The sequence below is a fragment of the Gracilinanus agilis genome, chromosome 3, assembly GCF_016433145.1.
Source record: "Gracilinanus agilis isolate LMUSP501 chromosome 3, AgileGrace, whole genome shotgun sequence".
Classification (NCBI taxonomy): Eukaryota; Metazoa; Chordata; class Mammalia; order Didelphimorphia; family Didelphidae; genus Gracilinanus; species Gracilinanus agilis.
Genome location: NC_058132.1, coordinates 257,270,009 through 257,291,174, shown reverse-complemented (window position 1 = coordinate 257,291,174; position 21,166 = coordinate 257,270,009). Strand labels below are relative to the sequence as shown.

General features: G+C 34.0%; 1 protein-coding gene across 1 annotated transcript in view; it reads right to left on the bottom strand.

The window, feature by feature from the left end:
* Nucleotides 1-21,166, bottom strand: part of LOC123241458 (sodium channel protein type 9 subunit alpha-like) — an 88,465-nt gene that overhangs the window by 32,642 nt on the left and 34,657 nt on the right. Inside the window, exons 11-17 of the mRNA XM_044669102.1 lie at nt 17,183-17,312; nt 16,292-16,530; nt 11,390-11,563; nt 9,620-9,976; nt 5,095-5,559; nt 3,812-3,932; nt 675-829 (exon numbers count right to left, since the gene is read on the bottom strand). Coding sequence (XP_044525037.1) covers nt 675-829; nt 3,812-3,932; nt 5,095-5,559; nt 9,620-9,976; nt 11,390-11,563; nt 16,292-16,530; nt 17,183-17,312 — 1,641 coding nt within the window. The remainder of the gene's footprint in view (nt 1-674; nt 830-3,811; nt 3,933-5,094; nt 5,560-9,619; nt 9,977-11,389; nt 11,564-16,291; nt 16,531-17,182; nt 17,313-21,166) is intronic.

Below are 21,166 nucleotides of genomic sequence, written 5' to 3'. Positions count from 1 at the left end.
ATGCTTTATTCATTTGATCCTTAGAGTAATTCTATGGCTTGGATGATATGATTATCTTCATTTTGTAGATGATTTAATGAGGTAGGCAGAGGTTAAGTGACTTGTTCAGGGCCATAGAAGTAGAAAGTAACTGAAGCTAGATTTGAATTCAGATATTCCTAATTCCAGGCTCAGAGCTTTATCCATTGTGCCATCAAATTTAGTGAGGTGGGGTCAGTGGAGAGAGGGAGAGAAGAATGAGCTCCCAAAGGATATAGAATCAAGTACACAGAGAGTTGTCTTTGGCAGCTAAATAAACAAGTTCTGAGGCCAAACCCAATTTCAGATGTTTATTAGCTCTGTGATGCTGAGTAAGATATTTAATATCTATCTATCTTCAGCTGCAAAATGGACATAATAATAATACCTCTTTCTTAGGATTGATGTAAGTTATGAAGTTTTATATATATGTATATATATCATATAAAAGTAATGTAGTCATAGAAGTAATGAAGTTAAATGAGATACAATTTATAAAGCATTTAGCACAGTGTCTGGCACATAGTAGGCACTTAAAAATTAATGTTTCTTTTTTCTACCAGGAAGTGAAAGTTTGGGGAGGGATATGATAATGAGAAAATAATGTTAGGAATAAATATTCCTTTCAGTGTTATTTTGCTTTCTATTTCACTTACCAGAGCAAAGCAGCTGAGCAAGATGATGAAAACTATTGAAATTTCAAAGCATCTGTGTTTTACCGTTCGATAGCAAGTTTTCCTTAGATTCCACCAAATTTTTCCTTTCCCAGATTTCCTGCTGGCTTCACAGTAAGGGAATCTTCTTATACAACCTAGTAAAAGTATCATTGTAACAAAAAAAATCAGATGACAAGTTAAAAAGCTTTTTTTAGACACCAAATTTAGTTTGAGTAGTTATTTGTTAAATTTTCATTTGCTATTTCTATGTTGAATCCAAAAAAAATGATTCTAGGTGAGAAGGGGAAGAGAAAGTATTCAAAACATGCTTGTTTTTCCTCCATAAGCACCTTCTTCCTTACCTATATCCCATGTCTTGCAAATATGTGGTAATTGTAGTACTAGTTGATCATATCATACATGAGGGAAACATCCAAAGGGCCCCTGAAACAAGGAAGGCAATAGACCTTCTGCATTGTTTTAGGTTGTACCGTAAGCAAGAAACTTGGTTATGATGGCTATATTTTTGGGAAGGAATTTAAAATGTATAAGTACTCTAAAATTAGGGAATACCAGGATTCTGAGAAGACTGGGAGATGTTCCACAAAATGATGTTTTAAAAGAACTTGGAATATTTATCTGAGAAAATAGAAGATTTGGTGGGATGCAGGCATACTATCAAGATAACATTAGAAGACAACTACCATTTGTTAGAATTGTGTACTATATAGGAGGCTTATACTCATAGAACCAGTGTAAAAAAATTATATATACTACAAGAAATCAGAGTTTGTTTTCAAAAAGTGAAACAAGGTAATAAAGTTAAAAAACAAAACAAAACCTTGGTTGTTTGAAAAGTTTCAAAGAAACAAGAATTAGTTGAAGATTTTAAACTACGAGACCTCTGAATTAAAAAAAATATATATACATATATACACCAATATCTAATAAGATCAAGACTCTAAGCAATATATCATAGAGGCTGCAACATTGGAGCAAAAACCAAAGACAACTGAAAATCCATATATTACAGAATCAACAAAGAGGACCAATAAGAAAAATCAAACAGCAAGCATTTGTTAAGTACCTTACTATGTGCTAAAAATCATGCAAAGTCCTAGTGAAATAAAGGCAGACTCTGTCCCAGCTCTCAAAGAACTCATAATCTAATGAAAAAGACAAATGCAAATGGCTATGTACAAATAAGATTGATACATAATGAATTGGAAATAATCTCAGAGAAAAGGGACTAAAATTAAGGAGGAATTTGAAAGGCTTCATACAGGAGTTGAGATGCTAGCTGACAGATGAAGGAAAACAGGAAAGATAATAGGCAGACGAAGGAGAGTATCAGCAATGAGAGACAGCCAGTGAAAATACTAGAAATCAGAGATGGAATGTTACATTTGAGACACAGCAAGGAGACCAGAGTTCAATGGATTATTAAGCAGTTGGAGAGGAATAAACTGCAAAAGTAATGGAAAGTTAGAGAGAAGCCAGTTATTAAGAGTTTTAAAAACTAAACAGAAGAATTTATATTTGGTCCTGGAGGAAATAGGAAGCCACTGCAACTTATTTATAAAGAAAGTAATATGGTCAGACCTGCACTTTAGGAAGATGGATTTGATAGCTAAGTGGAGAATGGATTAGAATGGGGAAGAGATCTGGGGCAGGAAGATCAATAAGCAGACTATTCTAATGATGTCCAAAAGTGAAGTGATGAGGGTTTGTCATTTTTTTTTGTTCTCAATGAAAATTTGATTTGCAGTCAGAATTAGTTTTATTTCAGTAAAAATTAAGCTTTTGGCTACTGGTCTGCAAAAATGCCAAGGGACAAATCGATCCAAACCATTTCATAGGAATTATGGGTGAGCAAATACTTAGTCTGTTGCCTGCTAGATTTTATGAGGCAACTAGATTTCTTTAAAAGTGGCAGAGGTGATGTAGGTAGGAAGATAAGACATGACCATTGACTATTACTGGGGCTAGTGAGAGAGCCTGAGGTCTTAAGGATTATTGGCTGTAAAATTTGGTGACTAGAGTGGCAGTGCTATCCTTCACAGTAATAAAGAAGTTAGGAAGAGGTGAAGAATTTTAGGAAAAGATAAAGAGTTCACTATTGGACATTTGAGTATAAGATGTTTACAGGATATTCAGGTCAAGATATCTAAAAGGCAAGTGGAGATGAAATGATTAGGGGTGGACAAGTAGATCTGAAAGTCATATGTATTTGAAATGCAATGGTTAATTAAAAGATTTTCTAAACGTCATACAAAAGTCAAGAAAGAAAGATAATTTCCTCATCTGAAGACTAGTTATTCAGGCAATCAAAGCAGAGAAGCAGCTATATGTCACAGAGATGTTCATAAATTTATAATGACATTGAAGCCTATAGTCCTGAATTGTAAGTTATCTTAAGTAGAATATTTTTCCCTCAGGAAACAGATGACTGTTTGTGTGGGCCAATTTTTCACCAACAGAAATGAAGTGCATTCATTGGAGTTTAGGATCTAATTTGGAGACATTGACAGACAGATATTGCAGACAAATTGCAGAAAGTGACAAAGTATTTTGTCACTTATGCATGTTTTAATTTGTTAGTATCTATTATTTCATTGCTTCTTTTGCCTCATGGTAAAGTAAATAGTGTTGTTGAAGATCAAAAATACATTACATAAACCAACAAATATATTATTTGAAGAATTAATTGTGTATGTCTACTTCTAAACAAAGAACTGGTAAATACAAACAAGAAAAACATAGTTATATATGTACACGTATATCTTTTTATTAAGTGATGCTTTCTCTAATGTATAAGAGGGAGCAAGGGAATTACCTGGGAATTTTAATTTAACAAACAAATAAGTTTAAAAATTTTTCTCCTCTGTTTTTCTTTTTAGGTCAGTTGTTTTTGATAGTAAAACTTTATATTTTCTTCTCCATTTTTGTTTAATCCTTTTATTATTAAAATATTTTTGATTATATGATTCTAAATGATGTTGCTAATGTAGTCATGGTGGGAATTGTTAACGAATGATTTAAATTGAAAGTATACACATTTTATTATTACTAAGGTTGAAAAGAAGTTTAAAACAATAGTAAAAAATATTAACTGTGGGAATTTTTGGTTCACTCACCATATGTAAAACAGGCCCCTGGTTCATCTGATTTCAGAGATTTATTTACTGCTTGTTCTCCTTCTCCAGAGGCAAGGATGGGAATCATGCTATCTTCAGAGGAACTATGTTGGTGCAGGTTCTAAAAAACATGCCCATCCCCCAAAACAAAGAAGCTTTAATCTTTGGACTGATTCCAGTATATTATAATGCCAGTTTATATTTAAAAAATGAGAAATATAGCCAAAATATTAATAAGAGAAATGTGGCATAAAACACAAGTACACATTATGACAAAAAAACCCTGAAATCTTACAGGTGTGTTAAAAATTGATTTTTCTTTCCCTCATACCTGTTCATTGGATTTGGTGACAGCGTGGAGTCATGATTCACATACATAGACCATCAATCATCAAAATTAGCCAATACATCAACCAAATCTAATTTTAAATGTAGTGTTCCATACTCATAGCCTCCCATATTTGCAGAAGAGTAGAAAGTATAACCCATAATTGAAAGTCCATATTAAATGGGTGATTAAAAGAATTCCATAAAAATCACACTAAAAATCAGGAGCAGTTTTATTTTGCTTTTTTTAAAAAAAATTTAACAGTAATTCCCCACCTTGGGCCATGGATGCCCGAGGGCCTATGCATTATTTCAAGGATTATGCACATTAACATTGTCATTTTGACTTTTGTTTACTTCTAAGATATTACACATATCTTTTGATCAAGTATGTTTTTCACATGAATGTATTATTAATTAAATACCAATTATTTAGAATAAGGGTTGATCTGAGGGCCAAATCTGTCCTGAAGCCTGTTTCAACCCTAGCCTTAAGTTAAGAATACTTTTTCCATTTTTCAATTGGTCCCTAGACCATAGTTTCCAGAATATATACCATCACTGAATTTATAATATTTTGTCAGAGATTGTCAGAGAGAGGAGTCTTCTGTGACAGGCTGACATGGTTTTAATTTTACCTCTTACATGCCCCAGGGCAAGGCATTTAACATCTCAATGCCCCAATCAATTCCCTAAGGATATTAGGTGTTAAACTCTTCCCAATCTGTTTTTCTTGAAGGTATTACTTTCCTGAGGGAATTCTGATATAGGAAAATCCAGTTGTTGGGCCATTAAGTCACCATTTACTTTTTCATTTGATGAATACAAATAGTGTATTGTGTAATGTGTAATGTGGGAGTTTTCAGCCTTGAAGACTCAAAACCATATTGCTTAACTATGTTAAATGATAATAATAAAAATAATTATAAATATAAAAACCCTGTAAGGTTTGTTACCTCTTTGCTGCTGTCAATGTCCAATCCATTCCTAACTTCTTTGATGACATTTTCAAAATCAGATTCTCCCAAAGCAATTGGTGCTAATGTTGAGGAACTAGGATTAGGAATCAGTGAAGGAAAATTACTTTTGTCCCTCACATATTTCTCCAAGTGGCATCCGTTGCTATGTAGTCTATCTTGACTCTTCCAGATTTTTTTGTTCATGTCATTAACTATATGATTGTATGCAAAATTCCTCTTTTCCAAATTTAGGTTTTCCTCTCCTTGGATAGCATTTGAAATCATCTGCTTCTTAGAAAACCCTTTTGCAACAAGGTCAAATAAAGTTTGTTTCACACAATATATTCCTTTTTGAATCCTTGCCATTGCAAGCTGGAGATTATTGGATTCAGGGCTCACTTGGATTGCTGCAAAGTTCTCTGGACTGAATGAGCTCAACAATGCCACAAAGAGGACCAGTAACTAAATGGGAAATTAAAAACAAATATCTCAGATTATAAATGCACCTCTTATATTCTGAAAAAAACAACAGTAATTGCTTTTAAATAAGTGATTGCTACAGATCAAAGTACAGAAAAAAATGAATATAATGAAGGCAAATCTATTTGCTCTTTGCAGGGAAACACACATATGTAATATGCACATCAAACATGGATTCAAAGTGTGATATTTAAGAGTCCTGAGAACTGAAGAAACCACATTCATAGAAACAAGGTCATAAACCATAACGATCCAGATGAGTACTAGCACCTCAGATGCCTGGTCAAGTGCCATGATAGGAGGCTGGATTTTGAATCAGGAAGAGTTGGGTTCAAATTCCCCTCAGATAATTTCTAGCTGCCTGAACCTAGACAAATAACTTAATCTCTCTGGGTCTCAGATTCATCACCTTTGGATAAGTTTATTGGGCCTCTCAAGTTGCTGCAAACTATAATTTATAGTACTCTTTTCCTATACTAAGCCAAGTACATACTCCACAGCTGCATCTTTTCTTAGACAATTCTGCTGCCTTTAATGGGACCAATGAATTGGTTTTGAGTTTTGCCAAGCCCTTTATCTTTGACGATTAGATCTTTATCATTCTGGAATTTTTTCTTAATTTCATTAACTATGGTTGGATGTGAAATTCCTCTTCTCCATATTTAGGTTTTTCACTCCTTGGATACCATTTGAAATTCTGTGCTTCTTAGAAAACCCTTTTGCAACAAGGTCAAATAAAGTTCGTTTCACATAATATATTCCTTTTTGAATCCCTGCCATTGCAAGCTGGAGATTATTGGATTCAGGGCTCACTTGGATTGCTGCAAGTTCTCTGAACAGAATGAATTCACCAAAGCCACAAAGAGGGCCAGTAATTAAATGGGAAATTATTAACAAGGATCTTGGATTATAAATGCATCTCTTGTGTCCTGAAAAAACAACAATTGCCCTCAAATAAATGATTGCTGCAGATCAAAGTACAAAAAAATCAACACAATGAAGGCAAATCTGTTTGCTCTATGCAGGGAGACACACATATATGTAATAAGCGCATAACACATGTCTTCAAAGTATGGTATTTAAGAGTCCTGAATACTCCAGAAACATATTCAGAGAATTCATAGGGTCATAAACTATAAGGATCTTGATCAGTTCTAAGGCCTCATAGATGCCAGGTGAAGTGCCATTTAAGGAGGCTAGCTTTTGAATCAGGAAGACTTGGGTTCAAATCCCTCTCAGATTATTCCTAGATACCTGAACCTAGACAAACAACAATCTCTCTGGGTCTCAGATTCATCATCTTTGGATAAGTGTACTGGCTTCTAAAGTCTCTTCAAACTATAATTTATAATGCTATCATCCTACACCAAGCCAAGGGCACACTCCATAGCTTCATCTTTTCTCAAGCCATCCTGCTTCCTTGAATGGGACAAATGAAGTGGTTCTGAATTTTGCTGAGCCCTTGAGAACATGCTTAGTAGGCATTTATTGATCCAACCATTCTACTAGATACTCTTTCTACCTCAACCCTTCCTTCATGCTATAGACTTTACTGAGAAAACAGAACTCACTTGCTATAAGTGCCTCTACTCTTTCCCCATCTCAAAACCCTCTGACATTATCTCCCCATTTTCTTCTGTTCTATTTCTATATGTGAAAAAGAGCCTTCTCCCTTTTACATGTACCTTTGATCATAGCTCTCCCCTGTTATTGTTTCTAGGAGGTTGACTTTACAATCATTCTGCGCCCTGGTCTTATAACTAATTCCTCCTCATATACTGGTTTCTTCTCTGATACCTTCATAAATGCCTGAGTCTTCCCTTAACTTAAAAAATTCTTCACTACCCCATATCAACCCATCAAGCTCTGACATATTCCTTCTATGTTTCATTACTAAACTACCTTTCAATTTCCTCTCATTCCCTTCTCACCCCTTTGTAACCTAGTTTCCAATCTCATCACTAAACTGGATCTTTCTCCAAAGTTACCATTGATATATTTGTTAAGTCTCCCAGAAAAAATGTTGAGTACAAATGCCTAAAAGTCAAAAAAGAAACAAATTAAAATCTCTCCATCAGCTTTTCTCATTCATCAACATTTTTACCATTCTTCAGCTAATGTTGAGGATAAGAATTGGTGACTGATTGTATTGGTGAGGTGCAGGAAAATGAAGAATCAAGGAAAATATTAAAGTCGAAAACTTTGGAAATGGAGAGTGGTGGCCTTCTAGAGTAATAGTAACATCCAGAAGAGGAGTGGATTTGAATTGAATGATAATGAGTTATTTAGGGATATTCTGGGTTTGAGATGAACTGCCCAAAAGATAGCTGGTCATTTATTCCTAGAACCAAGGAGAAATCCTAGGACTGCAAGTATATATTAGGGAATTATCTGTATAGAGATGACAATTAAACTCACACTAATTGATGAAGTCACCAAATAGAAAAGTATACATAGAGAAGAGTCTTAGAGACTAGTTATATTTATAGTTAAGGGGTGAGTTAAGGATCATGAACTAGAAAAGGAGAAAAAGAAGATGTGGTCAAACAGGAAAGGGAAGCATTAGAGAATAAGGTTATAAAATCTAAGAGAAGATATACTACACAGGAGGAATAAGTAGTCAATAGTAAACTCATCCACACAATCAGTTACTAATCTTTTCTACCTCCTTAATAACTCTTGGATATATTCTCTTTGACTCCTATGGTTCAAATCTGGCCTCAAGATATTTCTTGGCTTTGTGACCCAGGACCTTCCTTCTCTAGGGCTGGCTCTCAATTCCCTGAGCCCTCTAGATGCCCCTTGCAATAGGCTCTTAATTGATCTCTCTTGCTTTTTCTTCACTTGCTATATCTTCTAGTTGTCAGACACGTCTCTGTCACCTTCCATATGTTTTTGCCAACCATGAAAGATTCTACCTTTACAATAACTCTTATATCTTCATCTCTCCTTGAATGACTATGATTCTTCATTAGGTTGCCAACACCTCACTTGAATAAGCCTCCTAATTTCTCTCTCTGTTTCCAAATTCTTTACTCTTTAATTGATTCTTCTCATCATTAACCAAATAATATACATGACACACAGGTTTTTCCATGTCATTAATATTTAAATCTTTTATAATGTGGTTCCCAAATCATTTTCTGTACTTACTATTTTTTTTTTATCATTTCTCTTCCTGTACTCTATATTCTAGCCAAATGATTCCATTGGATGTTCTCCAAACTTAACATTACATCTCCATCCCAGGATCTTTGCATAGACCATGCTAATGAAACACTCTACTCTCTCTTTACCCTTACATTTTAGAATCACTAGGTTCCTGAGTCAAGGCTCAGCTCCAGTTCATCTCTGATAGGAAAACTTTCTTGATCTTCTCATTTATTAATATTATTCCTTTCTCCAAATTACCTATGTGCATGTTTTATCATTCTCAGAAGCATTTAAGCTATTTTAATACTAGGTAGGGACAGGGGAAGCAGCTAGGTGGCTCAGTTGATAGAGAGCCAGATCTAGAGATGGGAGATCCTGGGTTTAAATCTGGCCTCAGATACTTCCTAGTTGTGGGACCCTGAGCAAGTTCTTGAACTCCAATTGCCTAACTTTCAATACTCTTTTTGCCTTGGAACTAATAATTAGTACTGATTCTAAGACAGATGGCAAGAGGTTTTTTTTTAAACTAGGCTAGTTGTTTGTTGCTTTGTCTCTTTATCCCAAGTGTTTATTTAGCGCAGTTCTAGCATATTAGTGAGTAATTAATAAATGTCCAAAAAATTGAATATGTCACCAGTATAATGACTAGGAATAGTCTTACTTCAAAATTATCTGATGACATAGCTATGTCTTCATCTAGAGTTAAAGGATGTTAAATCCCACTAGATCAGAATAATTAATATATAGTTACTAAATATATATTTACTATATTAATATATAGTTACTAAATATATAATAAATAGTTACTAAATACTAAATTTTACTAAAATTTATTAAGATAAAAAATAAACCTTTTAAAATGAATACTTGAAAGCTTCTGATTACATACCTGCATTTTTCCAATAATGATAACCACCACAAAAAAGATAAGGCATTCCTTTCGGCCGTAAGTATTCATACAGTCCCACATAGAATCTATCCATTCACCACAGAGCACTCGAAACATCAGCAGGAAGGAGTGAAAAAAGTCATGCATGTGCCAGTGTTTAAATGGACAGTCACCATCAGTCTTGCAGAGACATTCTTGGCAGCCTTGACCAAATAATTTCATGCCAACCACTGCAAACGTGAACATGGTGATAAACAAAACCAAAAATAAGCCTTTAAGGGCATCTACAGAGTAATTAATTATCTTTATCAGCTTTTCCCAGGTTGGCCAGTATTTTGCCAATTTGAAAACCAGCAGCTAAAAAAGTAAAAAGAAGAAACAGAATTTTAATATTAAGAACAATCACAATTCAGAATAACAATTATTTAAAGTGCTAAAGTATAGGCAAATCCAAGATATTATTCTTAGTAATAAAACCTGCCAAATACAACTTTTTAAAGTATCTCTTCATTGGTTCTCAATTTTCACCTTTTTTTTACTTTGCTTTGCTATGACTATTTCCCACAGTCCCTAGTTTTTTTGAATGATTTGGATGAAATTTAAAAGGCCATAGTCGGATTATTTGTAAGAAATCAAATACAGGCAGCAAAGCCAAGACTCAAGAGTATTTAAGATTATCAAGCAAGCACAAATTTGAGAGGCTCTGGGGCTTAAAAGAGTAAGAAAGTTGTGGAGTCAGGAGTACCTTGGTTAAAATTTTGTTTCTTACATTGTGACTATGTAACTCTGAACAAATAATTTAACTTTTCAAAGTCCCATGGAGACTTTCTAAGAGAATAAGTTTCAGAGAAGTTGCCAATCTTATTGGTAGATCAAATTCTTAACCAGGATCTCCCTACATTGATGAAACCACAGTTGTGGTAAAAAAATAGAAACAAAAACCATAAACAAATACTGAAAGATATAAAATTTTCTTAACAATATCCAGAAACTGGACATCAAATAGTCATTCTTCTCAAAGAATTCATTACATGTTCTTTTGATGTTTCAATGGATCTGTGATTTCATTAATGTGGATGATTCTTCAAATCATGCAGTTAACAACCCATTTATATCTTATGTAATTCTTGACCATATTAGCTCCAAATATTGAAATAAAGAGCAAGAAGGGTTCTCAACATTTTTAGTGACCAGTATGTTCATAGCATTATGTGTGGTCACTGTTGTTGTTCAGTTGTGTCTAAATCTTTGTGAACCCATGGACCATATTGTCTGTAGGGTTTTCTTGGCAAAGATATTGGCATGGTTTGTCATTTCCTTCTCCAGTGAATTTAGGCAAATAGATTAAATGAGTTTCTCAGGATCACACAGTAAGTGCCTCAGGCTAGATTTGAACTCAGGCCTTCCTTATTCCAGGTCCACTCCTCTATCCATTGAGCCACCTCACTGTCTCCTTCATTACCTTCCTAGGTAGGTATTTGGGATGCAGAATTGATTATCTAGTACTGATATAAACTCATCCCTTCCAGGTTAATTACCAAGTTTTGGATCTTCAACTCTTTTTGAACCTGAGCATCTATACCCTTCTAGAATCTCACCTATTTCCATTCCTACTTCCCATCTTGATCCCTGAGTCTTAACTAAGCAAACTGTATTCCATTTTCTTGATCTATATCAATAAGGCAGAGTTGACAAGTGACCTGTTAGTAACAACCAATTCCATAAGGATTAATGCACGTAGAATAAAAAATTAGACTAGTTTGCACTTACCAGTCTGAACCATGAGAAAAGTAATAAACCATCCACCACTTTCATACACACATCTGCTAAAGCAAGTATAACAATAAAGGTATCAAATACGTTCCAGCCTCTTTGAAAATAATTATATGGTTGTAGAGCAATTATTTTCAAAAACATTTCCGCTATGTATATCCCAATAAAGACCTAAATAAAAATAAAATTGAATATTATTTTAGAAATAAATGCCTGAAATTATGCATGTTTGTATATATATGTGTATATGCATATATATTTCTGCTTCTGATATGATATGGTTGTATAAGCCTATCAATTTATCTTTTCAGAATCAAAGCTATTATCTAATACTGTAAGGCTGATAGAAGTGCCAACTGGCATTGATGTAGAAGTTTCCTTATTTAGAAGTTCCCTACACTAATAAAACTACCAGCATAGTTCCTATTCCTGTGTTGTTATAATAGTTATAATAATATTTACACAAATTATTTTTATTGTAACATTACTTTTATACATTATTATATTAATTCTATTGATTATATTTAACATTAAGTTGTATCTCCTTAGCAGTTCTCACAGAAATTACATATGCGTGTGTGATGTAGAGGACTGACATTCTGAAGACCATTAAAAATCTCGTCTTCCCTTTAAAATGCAACATTTGCCATTACAACCTCTTTCAGGAGACATGTTATTAGTTTTTTGTTTTCATAAGAGTTCCATATGTCTAAAGCTTATGCAATGGTTGACGCCTAATTCTGGGTATACACCAAGGCTTTAAACTTGACCCACTTTATCTTTCTACATTTTTTCATTTGGTGACCTAATCATCTTTCATATGTTCAGTTAGTTTTTGTTTCTAGGCAGATGAATCCCAAAGCTATATATTCAGCCAAAGTCTCTATAATCATGATCATCTGTTGCCTATTATAACAATCAAACTAGATATCTTGAAGATATATTAGTTTTAAAATGCCAAAATGATGTTTATGATCTTCCCTCTGAACTTGATTATTTTCCAATTTGCCTTATTTCTATCACAGTCATCACCATCTCTTTAGGTCTCTCAGGTTTGTGTCTTTGGTATCATTATGTCCCCTCATTCCATGTATATAATCAGTTTCAAAATTCTTCTCTTTCTACCAAAACAACATCGCATATATCTCTGTCTTTATACTCACACAGCCACCATCAGGTCTTCTTTCCTGAGTTATTTCAATAGCTTCTTAATTAGTCTCCCTGCCTCAATTTTTATCAGTGAAGAACTGATAATAAAATCTGTGGTAGTGTATAATGTCATTCAAAAAAAGGGAAGGAATTCACAGTTTTATAACTCTGAACTTAATTCCAGATTTTGGGAATTTTAAAGTACAATCTGGAATTACACTCAAAAGAGTTATAAAACTGTGCATACCTTCTAATCCAGCAATATCACTATTAGGTTTATTTCCTATTGTAATCAGGGAAAAAAAGAAAATAACCTGTATGTTCTAAAGTATTTATAGCAGCCTTCTTTGTGGTGGCAAACAACTGGAAATTGAAAGGATGCTCATTCATTGGGGAATGGCTAAACAAGTAATAGCATATGATTGTGATGGAATTCTACTGCAGTGTAAGAAATGACAAGCAGGTTACTTTTGGAAAAAACATGGAAAGAAATGTATGAAATTATGAAGAATGAAATGAGCAGAACCATAGAGGCAGAAATATTGTTTGAGGAATGAATTGCATATGTCCACCTCAGAGAAAGAATTGATAAATAGTAATAAATAAGATAGTTTTAATGATACTTATATTTTTTTGTTAAATGAAATTTTCACTAATGGGAGTAGGGGAGGAAGACAGTTACTTGAATACACTGATGAAACGAAAAATAAATAAATGAATAAATACATTTACAAAATAAAGGAGTAAGAAAAAAGAGAGAAGGAAAATTTGTATAAAAATGGAATGAATGAAAATGTTTTTATTAAGTACTTACTATATGCCATGCACTATGCTAATTGTTGAGGGTACACATACAAACGTGAAACATAGTCTGGGAGTGCACATTCTGAGAATGGGAAATAATCTTTATATAGGAGTGGTAATTAAAGAAGTCAGCTTCTATAAGTCAAAAGAAGAGTGAGTAAAGTCCGAAGGTAGTTGATTGAAAAGTCCTTTGCAGAAGGAATTAATAGATTTCTGTTCTTGGAATGAGGCAGCAGGAGTAAAAGGCAAGAGAGAAGGAGAGTATATGCAACAGGGCAAGTGGCAAAAAGTCGAGGTAGATGGCTGGATCTTAAGTCCTGTGGCTGGATAGATGAATTCTTACTCCTTCACCTACCAATTAGAACCACTCAGCTTCAGGGCAGGCCGTTTGAAGCTAAGAAGTGAGGCAAGGAAGACAGGAAGATGCGATGGGGTGGAATGCTGACTCAAATGTGCATGGGTGCTTGGACAGGTTCTTAGGGAATAAACATAAGGGATATGATATGGAAGACGTTCAGTCATTCAAACAACAAAAGTAGAGATACAAAGAAAGACTAAAAATGGTTGCTACATTCAAAAATTCCACATTCTAAAGGAAGAGACAGGCTGCAAATAAGTGTTTGCAACAATATATTGAGATATGAGTTGATCTCAGAAAGGAGAATGAGCTGGGAGGTGGGAAGGGGACTAAGAAAGGTCTTTTATAAAATGTGGGATGGAAAAGGGAAGAGAAGGGAAGGGAACAAGCATTCGTTAAACACCTATTGGCTTCCAAGTACTATCTAAGCTCTTGAAAAATATTATATCATCAGATCTTCATAAATACCTTGGGAGACAGGCACCACAATTATCTCCATTTTTCAGTAGACAGAAGTTAGTTGACTTGTCCAAGTTTACAGAGCTAGTAAATATCTAAGGTCACATTTGCATCGAGGTCTTCCTGACTTCAGATCCAGGGCTTTAGTTAATATATGAAGATTTAAAGGAAAACAGGTAATCCAAGAAGCAGGGTTGAGGAAGAAGAACATTCCAGGTATGTGAGACAGCTTGCACAAATGCATGGAGGTTCAAGATAAAATTTTATGTGGAAAAAAAGTAAGCCATTGTAGTTGACTCGCCAATTGTAAGAAAGGAAATAAAATTTGTCTTGAAAGATAGGAATGGTCCAGGTTCTGTTGAGTTTTTAATAACAAACAGAGTGCTTTATATTTGATCCTGCACACATGTGCCTGAAGGTGCATGGTCAGAACAACGCTTATGGAGAATCACTTTGGTAGCTTAATAAAGGATAGATTGAAGTGGTGAAAGACCTGGGTCATGGAAAGCAATTAGCAGGCTATAGCAGTAGCCAAGACAAGAGGTAACAAGTTGCTAAAATTAGGAGGGGGAGGCATGAATAAAAAGAAGTGAATAAATGCATAAGGTAATGTCCAGGTAGAAACCACAAAAGTGACAGCGAGTCTATAAGAATTGAGTAAATCTAAAGTGCCAAAAATGACACTGTGGTAGATGAACCTGGTGCTATGGAATAATAGGGAATACTTTCCTTTTTTCTTTGTTCAGTGGGGAGGGGAGGAGGTAACATAATGATTTTTATTTTGAACATATTAATTTTTCTTAAATCCTTATCTTCCATTGATCTAAGGTAGAAGAACGGTAAGGGCTAGGCAATGGGTTTAAGTGACTTGTCTAGGGTCACACAGCTAGGAAATATCTGAGACCAGATTTGAACCCAAGATCTCCTGTCTCTAGACCTAGCTCTCAATCCACTGAGCTACTCAGCTCAGCTGCCTCCTGAACATATTAATTTTGAGATGCTCCTGGGATATCCATTTAGAAATGTCCCAAAGGCAGCCAGTGAATTTGGGAATGATGGTCGGGTTAGAGACTAGGGCTACCTAAATACACCAGAGGGTTATCTATAAAGAGATGATAAGTGGGTCCATGAGATCGAATGAGATGAATAGGTGAGAAACCTATATAAAAGAAAAAGCTATGGGGTACATCAGCAAATAGTAGAGAGGACATGGATGAAGATATAGCAGTGAAGGCTAAGAAGTGGCTAGATAGTGGAAAGAGAAGTAGGAGAGAATAATTTCATGAAAATCTATAGAGAAGTAATGATCCAGGAGAAAAAGGTAGTAACAGTTAAGGGGAAAGTTTTTGTTTTTATCTTTTTGTGAAGCATGAAGTGAGAGCAGAAAGGGAGGGGAGTGGATGCTGTGGAAAGCTTAAAGAGAGAAGAGAAAGTTTTAACAACTGTGGTGGAAGATAATGTACTGAAATGTGTAGGGATTAGAATGATTATTTTGCTGCAGGGAATATCAAGTTGAGATTTGAGAATATAAACCTATAGTGGTTCAACCCATCATCATTTCAAGAGTTCAGGAACATGTAAAAAGAATGAAGGAGGTAGATTGTCAGAGTAATTCAGGGTTGGGGGCCTGGCAAGGTGTGATAGGGCGAAGGAGAGAAAAGAGTTTAGTATAGTGCTGAGCTGAATCATTATGGGTTTGTAAAAGGGAAGGAAAGAAGTATAGCCATTGTAAGGTGATGACCTGGGGAAAATGGGAGAATAGAGGGAATCAAAGTCACGAAGATGACAAAGAACCAGTTTAAGCATTATATGACATAGGAAAAGAAAGAATGATTTAAAAAAATCAGTAAAGAACACATAAGAAGGGAAACAACTGGATAAGTAGGAGAACCAAGAAACAACTATCATATAAATTCAGAAAGAAGAGGATATGCAAGAGGAAGATGGCCAAGAATACTGAATGCCATAGAAAAGTCAAGAAGAATGAGATGAGAAAAAGTCATCATATTTGGTAATTAAGTGACCATTGATAATTGGGGAGAAACAAGAACAAACAAGAAATATTATGAAGTGATATTGTTGAGAAAAAGTTATAGTGCAGGTCAAAAGGCATATAGTGACAGACTCACCAAGTATCCCACAGAGAGCACATCGTAGAATTTCTTAGTCATTAGATAATGCTCCGTGGCCATAAAAGTGATGTTAATAATAATACAGATGGCAATGGCTAAGTCAAAAAATGGATCCATTACAATTGCAGAGATAAAATCTTTGAATTTTATCCAAGGTGTAGAGCAATTCCAAATCATATATGTGGTACCAAATCTGTGCCACCAATTTGTACATGTAGTTCTGGAGTCATCAATTCCTGTGAAGTAAAACAGAAAATTTAGAAAATTTAATTGTTCTATTTCTTTGTACTTTCTAATGCTTAGGGGTAAAATTGCCACTTCTTAGTTTTTGTGGGGAAATTTGAAATCAGGTTTATGATTCAGAATTTGCTCATTTAATTGTAATCATTTGGGTAAAAACATAATATATTCTGTATAAGTTTTATAACATTTTCATGGTATCAGTATTGCGCACAGAAAAATAAATAAGAAACAGTAAATTGAAGATGCATATAGTTGGATTTCAATCTGAGAAAGGCATTTGAAATGTAGTGATGAATATGAGCATTAGTAAATCTTTTTTAAGAGTTTTTGTCCTAAGACAAAGACCTCTTATTCTCCCGATAAAAATACCTTGTGAATCTCAAATGAAAACTACAGAATAAAAGGACTTGAAGAGGTTACCTAGAATAATACTTACCTGAAGTCATGTCCAAATTATTCTATACTTTTTAGAACATGCGGAAAACATGATATGATATTCTATTTTGGTGATATATTCCAATGTTTAAAAAAATTCCGCTTTTATGAAACACTTTATTTTACTAAATTCATTTGTAGTGTCTCATGTTGAGATTTAAAGTTAGGTCACAATTTGTTTTAAATTCAGAAAAAAAAATTGCAACATACTTTCCATCTTGTTTAATATATTGTTTTTTCCCATTACTCTATTCCTGATAGTTGGATCATCCAATACATCCTTAGAAGCACAGCAAAAATTTACTTGTCTTTCCTTCTGCTCTTTCTTTGCAGTTCTTCCCTATAAGAAAATTTGAAGAAAAAGACAAAAGGCTGGATTTTGCCCAATGACTAAAGATGACATTACAATTAGAAATAACTCCCATTTAAATTTTACAGAGCACAATTCTTTAACCTTTCCCTGTTCTAAATCTTCATTTTATCTAAATCAGTAGTTCTTAAAGCATGTTCTGTAGGTCTTAGAGAGACACCTAAAACCCTATCAGGGAGTCTGTGAGGTCAAAATAATTTTATAATATATTAAGAAATTATTTGCCTATTAAAATACTCCCCTTTCAACTACTTATTTGTGTGAGGCCAAATTTTAATCACATAACATCAATAAAAAGAACATGTTAAAACAATGCACATACAAAGACATATGAGATTTATCTGTCTTTTATTAATTCAGACAATAAAAAGATTTGCAAAAATATGTAAAACCATGATACTCTTCTTAAATAATTTATGTTTTGGAAAAATAGTAATTAAAAAAATTCCAACATTTTCTTTATGTTTGAATATATTAGACATATTGTTGTTTTTAAATAAATTGATATATTAATATTTAAAAAATCATTCCTTCTAATTTCTTCTATGGTAAATGTTGATGAATATAATGCACATAAGGAAAAACTCTTTGTGGTAAGGGTCCTCAATGAAAGAAACCTGAGAGACAAAAATGTTGAGTACCAATGATCTACATGATCTGAAAATGTACAGACCCTTCTTATCTTCATGATGGTGTCTTTACATTCTAGGGATTCCAGATTTGTTTTCTGCTTCAGGGAGATTCAGGACACAAATAATTTTCTGGAACCATTTTTGAATAAAGAGCAAAATCAGTAGTAAGTGATAATTGTTAGATTAGGTTAACAAGGAAAATTAGAAGTCTCAGAAAACAAAGTAGAAGCACATTTGGTTGATTTTCATCAATTGGTTGAATGGGATCAGGGGGCAACAGCAGATAATGTTAGGAGTCTAAGTATCAAAAAAGGTTTAGGGAAAAGGTGAAATTAAAAGAAAAAAAGAAGTAGGTTTGAATATCAAGTATAAGAAAAAGTATAACTCTATGTGAAACGATTTTAGCCTTCTAAAACATTTTCTTTCTAGAGGAAAGAACAGAAGACTGCTGGAGCTAAGGGAACTTTAACCAGCTACAGTGATCTTAACTAGGTGGAATAGAGCCCTGAAGTTGGAGTCAGGAAGAACTGAATTTGAATCCAGTCTCAAACATTTATGAGCTGTGTAACTGTGTTCAAATCATTTAGTCTCCGTCTGCCTTGATTTCTTTAATTAGTAAGATGGAGATAATAGAACCTAATTCCCAGGACTTGTTATGAGTTTAAAAAGAGGTATTTGTAAATTACTTTACTAACTTTAATATGCTATACAAATGTTGGTTATTATTATTGTCATAATAATCATTATCATGGTGCTACCTTAGGTAAAAAAAAAAAAAAAGTCTTGTGACCAGGGAATTGGTGAAAAAAAAATATGAAGGAAAGTAGTTTAGTTGTACCAGATCTCAAATTGCATTATAAAGTGGCAATCATCAAAACAATTTGGTAGTGGCCAAGAAATAGAGCAGTGGATAAATAGAATAAATTAGTCATTCAACATTCAATAGTTAATGACCAAAGTAATCTAGTATTTGGCAAACTCAAAGATCCAAGCTTTTGGACGAAGATCAACAAAATCTCCTGGGGAAACTCTAAAGCAATATGGCAGAAACTAGGCACACCATATACCAAGGTAAAGTCAAAGTAGATACATGATTTACAAATAAAGAGGGATACCATAAACAAATTAGGGGAGCCTGGAATAGTTTACCTGTCAGATCCGTGGAGAAGGGAAAAATTATTTCCAAACAAGACATGGAGAACATTGTGAGATGTAAAATAGATAACTTTGACAAAATTAACTTTAAAAAGTTTCTACATAAACAAAAGCAATGAAACCAAGATTAGAAAGAAAAACTGCAAAATGGTAAAAAATATAGCAAGTGTCTCTGTCAAAGGCCTCATTTCTTAACTTTATAGAGAGCTGAGTCAACTTAAAAAGAATACAAAGTTTTTTTCAATTTGCAATTGGTCAAGGGATATGAAAAGAGCCTTCCTAGGTGAAGAAATTAAAGTTATCTTTAGTCATATTAAAAAAATGCTCCAAATCATTATTGGTTTGGGAAATGCAAACTAAACACCTCTGAGGCACCACCTCCCATCTGTCAGACTGACTAACATGACCAGAAAGTGAAATGATAACTGTTGGAAGACATATGGAAAAACTGGGTCACCAATACTTTGTAATTAGAATCTAAACCCCAGAACTACAATTCCCAGCACTCCATTCTCCTCACATTAATTGATATAAATTTTGTGTAGCCCCAACTCTTGCTCTCTCTTTCTATGATCCCGTTTGGTGGAGGTGGTGTGAGGTGAGTGGCAGGAGAATCTACTCATGTGGCTTTATATTTTGTTAGATAATTACCTTTTTATTCCTTTACTTCAAGTGATTATTAATAAACTTTATAAAATATAATACTTGGAGTATTGGGCGTTAATTTAAATCTTACAATACTTTATTGGTGGAGTTGTGATGTGATATAACCATTCTGACAACAGTCTGGAACCATGCCTAAAGGATCATAAAACTGTGCATAGCCTTTGACCCAGCAATACCAGTATTAGCTCTATATCCCAAAGAGATCAAAGATATAGGAAAAGGACCTATTTGTACAAAAATATTTATAGCAGCTCTCTGTAGTGGCAAAGAACTAGAAAGTGAATGGATGTCCATCAATCATGAAATGGCTGAACAAGTTGTGGTATATGATTTTAATGTAATTCTATTGTTCCATAAGAAATGATAAACAAGATATGCACAAAAAATCTGGAAAGGGTGTTACAAAGTGATGCAAAACAGAAGTAAGCAGATCTAGAAGAATGTTGTAAACGGTAACAATGATAGCATATGTTCATCAACTATGAATGACAAATAATATCAACAAGAAGCATCCAGGACAACTCCAAAGGACTAACAACAAAAAAGGATATCTGCTAATATAGAAGGAACTAATGGAGTGTGAATGCAAATTGAAGCATACCATTCTTCATTTTATTTCCTCTGATTTTTTCTCTAGTGTAAGCTATGCATGTCTTCTTTCACAACATGGTGAACATGGCAATAGATATTGTATGAGAATACATGTACAACATATATTAAATTACCTGCTGTCTTAGGGAAGTTTGGAGGGTTGGGATAGAGGGAGAGAACATGGGTCTCAAAATGTCAGAAAACAATTTTAAAAATTACATCAACATATAATCTGAAAAAATTTTAAAACAAAAATTAAAGCAAAAAGTCTTGTGAGGTCTATGAGTCTTTTGATCTGGTTCTCATGGGAGAGTCACATCTTCCAGACAAAATTAAGACTATTCATGGAGGTTAGATTCCAGCTGGAGCAACAAAGAGCCTAAACTGGCCTCTCAATCTCTTCCTTTCCATAATCTTCTTATGACTCTTTCTGTATAATGTCAATTAAACCTAATATACTTTTTATATTGGTACCAAATTCACTTTGAAAAATGAATTGTCTTATAATAAGCAAAAAAAAATTAGAGAGGATGGTGTGGCTGAAATTTCCTCTGACCATATGATTAGATTTGATTCAACCTTAATTAATTAAGCTTTCCTTGGAAACAGACAAAAGCAAATCAGTCCCTACCCTTGAGAAGCATCCCTTTTATTGGTGAATTGATTGGGTTTAGTAAGGTATTGATGATAGGTGTCTAGTTAGTGGCTAGAGAGTAAGCCTCAGAATCATCAAGCCCTAGGTTCAAATCTTGCCTTTGACCTGAGTTAGTTGTAAGACCC